General features: G+C 37.1%; 1 protein-coding gene across 1 annotated transcript; it reads left to right on the top strand.

Annotated features, from left to right (window-relative positions):
• The first annotated feature begins 560 nt into the window (after positions 1-560).
• Positions 561-1,375, top strand: LOC109241151. The gene is made up of 2 exons (XM_019407874.1): positions 561-717; positions 957-1,375. The coding sequence occupies exons 1-2, from the start codon at positions 561-563 to the stop codon at positions 1,373-1,375; spliced, it is 576 nt and encodes a 191-aa protein (XP_019263419.1).
• Positions 1,376-12,266: the final 10,891 nt, after the last annotated feature.

Raw genomic sequence — 12,266 nt, 5'->3', positions numbered from 1 at the left:
AACATCGTCAGGGTCACAGAGGAGCATGCTGGAGGCAGACTTCACAGAAAAGGAAGTTAAACAAGCCTTATGGGCAATTCCAGGAGATAAATCCCCATGTCTTGATTGATATGAAAGTCGATGTTTTAAAGACAACTGGGAGATAGTAGGGAAAGATATATGTGCTGCAGTGCTGGAATTTTTTGATAATGGTAAGATGCTGAAAATAATGAACAACACAGTCATCACTCTCATACCCAAAAGCAACCATGCAGAGTTAGTAATTACAGACCAATAGCATATTGCAACACAGACTACAAGACAATTTCTTAGATGATGTGCAACAGACTCAAGGAGGTACTTCCTACAATCTTATCACATAATCAAAGTGCATTTGTGACAAACAGAACCATTGTGTAGAATATACTTATATGCCAAGACTTAGTGAGATTGTATGACAGAAAGAATTCTACAAAAATTTATCTCATTAAAATTGATATTCGGAAGGCTTATGATACTGTCGAGTGGGAGTTTGTTCAAGAAATTCTATATGCTCTTAATTTTCCAGGAAAATTTATAAGATGGGTAATAGCTTGCATCACTACAACACAATACACATTCGCTCTAAATGGAGGAATGTATGGGAAAATTATGGGCAAAAGAGAATTGAGATAAGGGGATCTCATATCCCCATTATTGTTTGTAATCTGCATGGAGTACTCCACAAGGATTATGAAGGTTGTAGATAATCAGGAAGGATTCCACTACCACATAAAATTCAAAAGCTTGCAGTTCAACCATTTATGTCTTGCTGATGATGTTCTACTATTCAGCAGAGGGGATTTCACTCAGTATTATTGATGCTTAGGGGCCTGAAAACTTTCTCTCAATCATCAAGACTATACACTAAATTAAGTCTAATATATTCAATGCTAACATGGAGGAGTCATGCCTATAAGACTTATGTGAATTAACAGGATCCGAGAAGGGGACACTTCCTTTCAGATACTTAGAAGTCCCAATATCAGCAAGAAATATATCAGCAATAGACAATGATTCAATGGCACAAAAAATAACTAGTAGAATCAGGGGATGGGGGACAAGGAACTTCTTTTATGCAGGAAGGGTGCAACTTATTAACTCAGTGCTCATGCATGTGCATACATACTGGGCATCGATCTTCATTCTTCTAAAACTGGTGGTGAAGAGAATTACAGCAATCCGGAGGAACTTCCTCTGGGACGGGAAAGTAGAAACAAATAGAACACCTCTAATGGCATGGGATGTTGTTACTAGACCTAAAAAGGAAAGAGAAATGGGGATCAGAGACTGTGTAAAATGGAATGAGGCAGCAATAAAGAAATATGTATGGGATATAGCTAAAACTTGTGAGTAAAATGGGTTGATCACATGTACCTGAAGGGGAGGGATTGGTGGGAATATAGTCATCTCCAGGACTGCTGTTGGTATTAGAAGAAAAAAATCTGCACAATGAGAGATAAATTAGGCCTGGGTATATCCAGAATGGATGGCTTACTTGCAATGGCAAATACACAATTGGTGGGGGGGGAGGGGGGGTATAGCTGGCTTAAAGGGAGTGCACCAAGATGGTCTGAGAGTAGATGGGTATGGAACAATATGAATGTACCCAAACATAACTTCATCTGTTGGTTGGGGAATATGCCAAGATATCACATGCCTCTTATGTGGGAGCTTAACTGAGTCAGTAGAGCACCTAATGTTTGATTGCCAATTCTCTAAGATATGCCTAATTGAAGTCCTTCAATGGTTGAAAATTCACATGAGAAACACAGAGATGCAAGGCATGTGGAGAAGAATCACGAGAAATGCGAAGGGAAGAGTGAATAGATCCTTTATGATGGTTGTACTAGCAACACTTGTTTATGGAATCTGGAAGGCTAGGTCCGCTAGGAATGAAGCGCTATGGCAACTAACGGTGCACCGTCCACAGGAGATAATTAAACAACTTAAGCAAGATTGTAAATAGAGGACAACATTACAAGGCTAGAGAATGGATAGAAGAACTGTACAGATAGCAAGAAATAAGGCACCTAGGAAAAGACTAGTTGTAGGAGCTGATGTTTCTCAGTTTTTTTTCTTTTTGAAGTTACATTGTAAGTTGGGTTCATGGTGATCAATAAAAAAATTTATTTTCACCAACAAAAAAAAAATAAAAGAAATCCTTCCTATACTCTATTGGCAATACCCCATTAACAGCTTGTTTGGATGGTTGTTACCCATTGTATCGTATTGTATTGCTATCCCAAAATAATATTTGTTTTGATTGTTTAGTTAAAATTAATTGTATTGTATTGTTTAATTCATTGTTCTGGAATATTGAAAAGACCCATTTTTCGAAACAACCGATTTGGTGTGGTGGGATTGTTTCCTATTTTTCTTTCCAACTATGCCCTAACTTATTACTTTAAAATTATATTTTACCCTTTACCTTTTTTTTAACTCCAAATCTCCAACCTTTAACCTACTTTGTCTTCGTCCCCTTTTTTTCTTCTGCCGGTTACTATGCACAACTCCAACGCCAAAGGTAGTATGAATAGGTTTTGCATTCTCTTTGTTTCGTTTTTCTCCTACTTTGATGTTAACTCCAATTCTAATTACTTTAATCTCCAATTAGCTGTATACTATTGGTTGTTTTCAAGTGTACATAGTGTTACTTATTTATCTTCGTTCCTTTGTTCTGCCAATGGTCTATTCAAAACAACCTCTTTATTTCAACAAAGGTAGGGGTAAGATCTGCGTACACACTACTCTCCTCAGGCCCCACTATGTGGAATTATACTGGGTAGGTTGTTGTTGCCTTTGTTCTGCCAACTGCACGGTCTTCGTTCGTTTCTCTATCATCGTTCTTTTTTTTCTAGTGATAGTTAAACTTTGATTTTAGTAGAAAGGGATTTTCTGAAATTACTTTTATACGTAATTCTTGATAAATTTAGTAGGTGTTTGGCCATGAATTCCAAAATAAATTTTTAAATTTGGAATTTCACTAAAATTTGAACTGAAGATGAAGTTGTGTTTGGTTATAATTTTTGCAACATATTTGAATGTCTTTTTTTTTTTTTTTGCAAAACCATGAAATATGATTTATACCCCATAACTTGTAAATAATATCAAAATCGTCCCAATTTCATTATACTACTTGAAATAAACAATCAAACATGCTATTGTTTAGCAACATGGTAGTCGTCACAAGAAAAGGGTTCATTATCCGCTGCAGTAGCTTCATCTGATAGTCGAGGGGAAACACGTGGGTAGTTGTAGGTTAATAATTGACGGGGTCATTTTATAAATTTTAAAAGTATAGGGTAAATTTGTAAAATTAAAAACTAGTGAAAATGCATTTTCAATTGAAATTATTCAAATTTGAAAATGCATTTTCAAGTGAAATTGGAAAAATTGGTAAGATATGGATAACCAAACATTGTTTTCGATTTTTTTTTTTTTTGGAAAAAAGCAAAAAATTTGTATGTCCAAACGGGCTCTTAATATTTAAAACAATTGAGGGTATTTTAGTAAACTTATTAGTTACAGTACAGTACGATACGGTCAAACCAAACAACAAAATATTATTTAACAACAACAGACAATACAATTTATCCAAACGTTGTATTCATAAAACGATACAATACGATACCATATGATACAATACAATACATTATGAAACGATGGATAAAAATGATCCAAATAGAGTGTAAGTAATTTAGTGTTTGATATCTTCTCCTAATAAGGATACAAAATATTAAGACAATAAAAGAATCCAAAAATGTAGGAGAAAATTTTTTCGTTAGTTTCCAACAAGGAAACTTCGTGATTTTGTGTAATATTTCTATTCTTTGTCCTTGTTTAATCACAAAAACCAATTTTGCCTCTTTATTTCCCATTCAGATGATTTATTTATTGTTTTCAAAATTTAAATGAAAAGTATTTCTTAGAAGCTTGGTTGTTAAATTCGTTTATTTCTCAAAATTTTCTACAACATTAGGTTCTAGGGAAGAGTAATTATTTTTGGAGAAAACTAATAATTAATTTGTGATAAAAAATTAATTACCGAAATTTAATTTACATAAATACCTAAATTACCTCAATAAAAACCCGTGTTAAAAAAGAAACTAATATTATTCGTAAGAAATTTTATTTCATAATGTAAATTTAAAAATAGGAATTAGAAACGAAATTCATCTTGTAGCTGATCAATTTTTTTACTTGATCAGTCACTAGCGATAATTTTTTATTATTTAACTACATATTTTTTTCATCGCTAATTTATTTCTTTATGTAGTTGGCTTGTTGATCACGCCCAACTATGCCTTATAAAAAGGACTAAGCGGTCGGTGCAAATATAATCCGGTTTACAAGTCCGGAGTCGAATCCCACAGAGAACTAAGGTTTAGCTACAGCTGTTCACTATCACCAAGAAGACAAGCTTGAACAATTCCTAACCTATAGATATTAAGATTCTTGTGTTTAACTACTTAACTAACAAATTAAAATAGTAAATTAATAACTAACGATACTGAGGGTTAGAGAAAAGATTAAGGAGGTCTAGAGTTATGATTTCCCCAATTGTCGGAATCCTTCCCGCTATGTCTTCTATAATTTCGCCTAAGTATTCTCTACCGATCATGAGCACTCTTATTACCGTAAATCTCTCCCGAGTAATTACGACAATTTACTAGACGCACTCTCCCGAGCTACGCTAGCTGGCTTTTAATACAGCTCACTTCAGATCGCACCCAAGGCTTCGTTATCCCTAATCCCACCTTTAAACCCTCGGTTATTGATCCCTCATATACTTTGGGAGTGGTGTTGTTCAACAATTACCTAAATATGCACTCTCTCCCGAGTTATGCATACTAAATAGGCACAGCTAATTGAGAGCTCTTCAACCAACCACAATATAAACGTAGTTGAACAAATAGAGAAAAGCTATGGCTCAATTATATAAAAACATAACAAGAATTTATCCTACAAAAGGTTCTATCAAAACTCTAGATAACAAATTAGCTATTCATAATAGTATGTAAAACTACAATACTAAAAGTCATAACCAACAATGAAAAATAGGAAGAGGAAGGAAAAACTTGTAGAAGAATTCTCCGCCTTGCTCCCAATGTGTTCTTGCCTCCAAGGGTGTTGTCTAACCTTAAAGTAGTGTCTCTCCGCCTCCTTAGGTCTAATTTGTGTCCAAAATATGTCCCCCCTTTTGTTCTTGGCCGGCCTCCTTTGTTTAATATAGGGTTTAGGACTTAAAATCCCATATTTTGCACTTTAGTCCCTGAAATTTTCGCTTCCTGCCGCGGTTTTGCCGCGGTCGCGGTGGAACCGCGGCCAAACATGCCCTCTGATTCTTCAGTTGTCCGCGACCATCTTCTACCGTGGTCGCGGCAAAATCGCGGTTTTTCTCCCTATTCCGTTTGGAATTTGGAAAAACGCAAAACATGAAAGTTGTAGCCCTTTGAGTTAGCTTTCCAACCATATATTGCGGAGCCCAAATGGTGTTCTGATCAAAAAGTTATGTCTATTTTACTAGACAGTGCACAATATGCCTCCTCAAGCCTTCGTTCGTACTTAATAATCAAATTTGACCCCCGAACACGATCCCGACTTAATTCCTTGAGCTTTTACTCAGACTTCAAAGCTTCAAATCACTTAAATTCATTCCATAACATCTATATAGCTCGGAGTCACACCTACAAGGCATAAAACACACAATTAGTGCAAAACACTAGCGATTAAAGCGCAAACTCAATTAAAGTGCAGTAAATTCGAGTGTAATAAGCGACTAAAATATGCAATTATAGCCTATCATCAACACCCCACACTTAAACCATTGCTCGTCCTCGAGCAATCAAACTACACTTTTTTTATAGACACGACCTTTTTAAACAATTCTCCTAACTCATCACACCAAGAGTATTTAAAATAGACTAAGCACAAAAGCGTAACATCTTCACCTCAAGATTTGACTCACAAGTACCACACGTTATTCACAACTCACCCACTTACTCTAATATAGAGGTCACTGACATTACCTTTCCTTCATGAATCAAGTGCCCTCACACAACACAAGAGAGTAGTTCCACACAATAAAATTTAAGAAACACTTAGGAACTCAAGGTAGAAAGAATTCATTCACTCTCAGAAATAACATTCATATGCCACAAAAGATGCACCATAAGCTTGCCCGTAGTGTACTACTCCACTAATCGAGCTCATTCAATCTTGGATCAATTAGGACTTTATTTGGTTGTAATGTAGGCTACGGGACAGGTAGGATACATTTAGATATAAGAGTGACTACACCTCCCTAAGCACTTTAATACATACATTTTAACATTAAAACCCCATACTTATGTCAAACCAAAACTCCACCTTCACATCAATTTATATTACCCCATACTTCTTTAAGCACACTTACGTCAAGAGCCACCACTTATCAAGAATTTTTTTTTCACAACAATCCAACTATTTTGTTTTAAATTCAAGTGGCTTTTCCTTTTTCAAAACAGTGCACCTTTCTCCTTATTTCATTAGTTCCACTCAAAAGCCAAACCAACCACCCCACACTTTAACTTTTACAAAGTTCATAAATAATTCAAGTGCTCATGAGAGAGGTTACAATGGTTCAAATAGATGGTTAATTCGAACAAATGGGTAAGGCTTGTAATGTGGTTGCCAACGAAAAAGGATTATAGGCTCAACGAGGTTAACTACGATACATAACAATTAGGTGGGTAAAATATACATATCTGGCTCAACAAGAAAACGCCTATATCACTTCCAAGACTGAACAACACTACTATTTCGCTTTGCAAACACACGGGGCAAGTTCTAGGCATCAAATGCAATGCACAGAATAACACCAAAACCTTACACACACATGGCACATAACTCACTCAGGATTGGTTTCATCAAAGACACTCTAGTCAAAGCAGTTAAGCAAAGTTAAAATCATACAATTTAAGGTACTTATACAAGAGTCAAAAACTGAGCCTAAGCGTCACAGCCAAAGTACTCACTATTCTCAAGGCATAACAAAGTCAAGAGATATTGCTTCATTTTAAAACAAAACACAATGGCTCCTATTCCCCAAAAAAAAAAACTAACTACACCCGGTTCAAATAAAACCCTTGGAAAAGAACCGTGGTTTAAAGAAAAACCAAAGGGTAATTGTTACACTACCTAACAAAACAAAAAATCTTTTTGGTATTTTCTTTAGACTTACTTCCCTCAAGAAAACTGTCTAGAAGACCCGTCATCAGGAAAAGTCCAATCTTTTAAAAAAACAAACACAGCTAAAGTAGCATGAAAAACCACCCAGACAATCTCACCCCACACTTAAAATTGTGCATTGTCCCCAATGCACATTTATACATACAAGAAGGTAAAAGAAACTCCCTGGTAGGCCAAAGGCCGAAGCACTAGCAGTTCATGGGGTACTCAGACTTCTCCCAAGCTTGGTCCTTCGTGTGGGTACCTCACACTTAGTTCCAACCATTTGGTTTGCTGTTGCATCCTTCCAATACCTTTGCTTTCCATGCTCCTAGAAAATAAAAAATTGACACTACAAAAATAATACAATTAAAAAAAATAAAAAAATAAATAAAAGAAAGCAATAAAGCTGGGTTGCCTCCCAACAAGCGCTTGATTTAACGTCGCGGCACGACGTGAATCACTTTCTGCCTCCACGTTGAACTTATGAATCGGACCCCAAGTTTTGATTCTGCTCTATGATTATGCTCCTGGGGTGGTGGAACGAATCTGACTGGCCCAATAAAATAATGCAGTATTCTGCACTTCTTGGCCTTTATATGAGGTGTGTAATCCCGACTTTCTGGCAAGAAGAATTCCAGAATGTAAGCACTTTGTTCCTCATTCCTTGACTCCTCAAATGGCTCGGACGACTCTATTTCCATATCATCATCTAAATACAATGTGGAAAAATGCTTGGACTGAGGACCAATGCGCTCAACTACATGAACATTGGGACTATCTACATTCTCAACACGGACAATAGAGTCAACTAAACATGTATCCTCAATATCCTTGGTTGACTCTAGTATCTCTTCTACAACATCGACATCCTCAAAATCTAATGTGATTGATTGTTGGTGTTCTACTCTAGCCTCCTCCTCTCGCTCATCAATTTCTGTATCTAATTCACGCTCTTCTTGGATACTATTCACAATATTGGCCTGTTGAGCATTAAAAACTTCAACCAGTTGACTCATGTGAACTTTCAAGTTGTGAATAGTTTCCTCCTGCCTTTCTATCCGCAGTAGTAATTTACTCTGTTGTTCCAAAATGCACTTTAACATATCTTCGAGCTTCTTTAGGTCAGCTTCCCTAGGTTCTTTGTTCCTATTAACTTCACCAGAAAAAGAAGAACCATCAAAGTAAGGGGTTGGGGGAAGGTAAGAAATATAAGCACAACCGTGAAAGTGACCATCTTGACCACCACACATATCACACACATTCCACACATAAGATTGAGTTGGTGCACAAAACTCGCTCTCAGGAATATTTTGATAATTTTGCCCTGGGTGGTTTCCTTCACAATATGCATAAGGAGGATCAAAAGTAGAATTACCAACAACAAAATTCTCATAATTCCATGATGTCATGTTTCTCAAATAAACAAATAAAACTAAAATAATAAAAAAAATAAAAAATCAAATAATAAAATAAAAGTTCAAACTTGAAACCTAGCAATATGTACACCTACAACTACACTGTTAGTTCCCCGGCAACGGCGCCAAAATTTGATCACGCCCAACTATGCCTTATAAAAAGGACAATGCGGTCGTTGCAAATATAATCCGGTTTACAAGTCCGGAGTCGAATCCCACAGAGAACTAAGGTTTAGCTATAGCTGTTCACTATCACCAAGAAGACAAGCTTGAACAATTCCTAACTTATAGATATTAAGATTCTTGTGTTTAACTACTTAACTAACAAATTAAAATAGTAAATTAACAACTAACGATACTGAGGGTTAGAGAAAAGATTAAGGAGGTCTAGAGTTATGATTTCCCCAATTGTCGGAATCCTTCCCGCTATGTCTTCTATAATTTCACCTAAGTATTCTCTACCGATCATGAGCACTCTTATTACCGTAAATCTCTCCTGAGTAATTACGACAATTTACTAGACGCACTCTCTCGAGCTACGCTAGCTGGCTTTTAATACAGCTCACTTCAGATCGCACCCAAGGCTTCGTTATCCCTAATCCTACCTTTAAACCCTCGGTTATTGATCCTCATATACTCTGGGAGTGGTGTTGTTCAACAATTACCTAAATATGCACTCTCTCCCGAGTTATGCATACTAAATAGGCACAGCTAATTGAGAGCTCTTCAACCAACCACAATATAAACGTAGTTGAACAAATAGAGAAAAGCTATGGCTCAATTATATAAAAACATAACAAGAATTTATCCTACAAAAGGTTCTATCAAAACTCTAGATAACAAATTAGCTATTCATAATAGTATGTATCAACAATGAAAAATAGGAAGAGGAAGGAAAAACTTGTAGAAGAATTCTCCGCCTTGCTCCCAATGTGTTCTTGCCTCCAAGGGTGTTGTCTAACCCTAAAGTAGTGTCTCTCCGCCTCCTTAGGTCTAATTTGTGTCCAAAATATGTCCCCCCTTTTGTTCTTGGCCGGCCTCCTTTGTTTAATATAGGGTTTAGGACTTAAAATCCCATATTTTGCACTTTAGTCCCTGAAATTTTTGCTTCCTGCCGCGGTTTTGCCGCGGTCGCGGTGGAACCGCGGCCAAACATGCCCTCTGATTCTTCAGTTGTCTGCGACCATCTTCTACCGCGGTTCTGCCGCGGTCGCGGCAAAGCCGCGGTTTTTCACCCTGTTCCGTTTGGAATTTGGACAAATGTAAAACATGAAAGTTGTAGTCCTTTGAGTTAGCTTTCCAACCATATATTGTGGAGCCCAAATGGTTTTCTGAGCAAAAAGTTATGTCTATTTTACTAGACAGTGCGCAATATGCCTCCTCAAGCCTTCGTTCGTACTTACTTATCAAATTTGACCCCCGAACACGATCCCGGCTTAATTCCTTGAGCTTTTACTCAGACTTCAAAGCTTCAAGTCACTTAAATTCATTCCATAACATCTATATAGCTCGGAATCACACCTACAAGGCATAAAACACACAATTAGTGCAAAACACTAGCGATTAAAGCGCAAACTCAATTAAAGTGCAGTAAATTCGAGTATAATAAGCGACTAAAATATGCAATTATAGCCTATCATCACTTGTCTAGAATACATGGTATCTAGACGATTATTTTGATATGAAATAAAAGAAAACTAACAACTTGTTTGGATGGTTGTTACATATCGTTTCATAATGTATCGTATCGTATTGAATTATATTGTACTGTATCGCTTGATGAATACAATGTTTGGATAGACTATATCATTTGCTATCGTTTCATGATATCACGCAGCAATATGAAGAATAAACTTGCAATATTATAAAGAAAAATTATGGTACGAGTGGAATTATTATATAAAAAGATAGGGGAAAGGATGAAATAAGATTATTTATTAATAATGAAGGGCGAGATGAGAGAGAGAAAAAAAAGTAACGACGCGACCACACTAAATCGGTCGTTACATAAAATGGCACTTTTCGTTAAGTAACGGCGGATTTGACAATACGATACGATAAAATTTAAGTAACAATCAAAACAAACATTGTGTTTAAAGTAACAATACGATACGATACAATAGATAACAACCATCCAAATAAGCTGTTAGAAAAAACTTAGTTGATTTAGAACTCCTAAATATTTGAGGGGTCCATCCTCGATATGATATACGTGGTATAGGCATAGAAGTAATGCCTCAATTTCTGGGCCGTCCAGGTCAAAGCACGGTAGGTGCGTTCCAGCAGAGAATACCGTACTTCGTAAGGTGTGAACTTCTTACTCAAGTAATATATGGCTTGCTCCTTTCTCCCTGTCTTATCATGTTTTCCCAAAACACATCCAAAGGCTCCATCTAATACAGATAGATAGAGTAGCAAAGGCCTACCTGGCTTTGGCGGGACCAAGACCGGTGGTGTGGACAGGTACTCCTTAATTTTATCGAAAGCTTTCTGACAATCTTCGGTCCAACTTGTTTCGACATCATTCCTCAACATCTTGAAGATGGGTTCACATATAACTGTGGACTGTGCTATGAAGCGATTGATATAGTTGAGACACCCTAGGGAGCTCATCACTTCCTTCTTGCTTCTTGGTTGCAGTAACTCCTGAATAGCCTTAACTTTGGACGGGTCCAACTCGATTCCCCGACGACTGACAATGAATCCCAACAATTTTCCTGCGGGAACCCCGAATGCACATTTTGCGGGGTTCAATTTTAAGTTGTACCTCCTTAACCTGTCAAAGAACTTTCTTAAGTCTGCTATGTGATCTGCGGCCCTCTTGGATTTAATAATGACGTCGTCAACATACACCTCTATTTCTTTGTGTATCATATCATTGAAGATGGTTGTCATGGCTCTCATGTAAGTAGCCCCAACGTTATTTATACCAAATGACATCATGTAACGACCCGACCCGTCGTTACGGGAGTTACCGCCCCGTTTTCCCCGTTTTATGCTTCTATATGTTTCATTGTATGTGTTTGGAGAATTTGAAGTAATTCGGTTAGAGTTCGGTTAGAAATGAGACAATAAGTCTCTTTATGAGAAGGTTAGTTTGGAAAAGTCAACAGAATGTTGACTTTTGAGTTAGAAGGCTCGGAATGGAATTCCGATGATTCGACTAGTTTCGGGGAATGATTTGTGACTTAGGAGCGCAATCAGAATTGAATTTGGAGGTCCGGTGTAGAATTAGGCTTGAATTGGCTAAGGTTGGATTTTGGTGAATTCCGGATGGTAGGTGAGATTTTGATCCGAGGGTCGGAATGGAATTCCGAGAGTTGCAGTAGCTCCGTTAGGTGATTTTGGATATGCGTGAAAAGTTTTCAGATCATTCGGAGGTGTTTAGGTCGGGTTTTAGATCAAATGCAAGTTTCGGAAGTTTTAGTTTAACTTAGGCTTGAATCCGTGGTAATTCGATGATTTTGATGTTAACGATAGTGTTTTGATCATTGAAACAAGTTTGAATAAGGTCTTGGGGTGTGTTGGTGCTATTGGTTGAGGTCCCGGGGGCCTCGGAGTGATTTCGGGTGGTTAAACGGAGAATCTTGATGTTGTTGCAGGTACTGGTGCACCTGG

The sequence above is a fragment of the Nicotiana attenuata genome, unplaced genomic scaffold, assembly GCF_001879085.1.
Source record: "Nicotiana attenuata strain UT unplaced genomic scaffold, NIATTr2, whole genome shotgun sequence".
Taxonomy (NCBI): Eukaryota; Viridiplantae; Streptophyta; class Magnoliopsida; order Solanales; family Solanaceae; genus Nicotiana; species Nicotiana attenuata.
The sequence above is the reverse complement of the archived record's forward strand: the minus strand, read 5'-3'. Positions and strand labels throughout refer to the sequence as shown.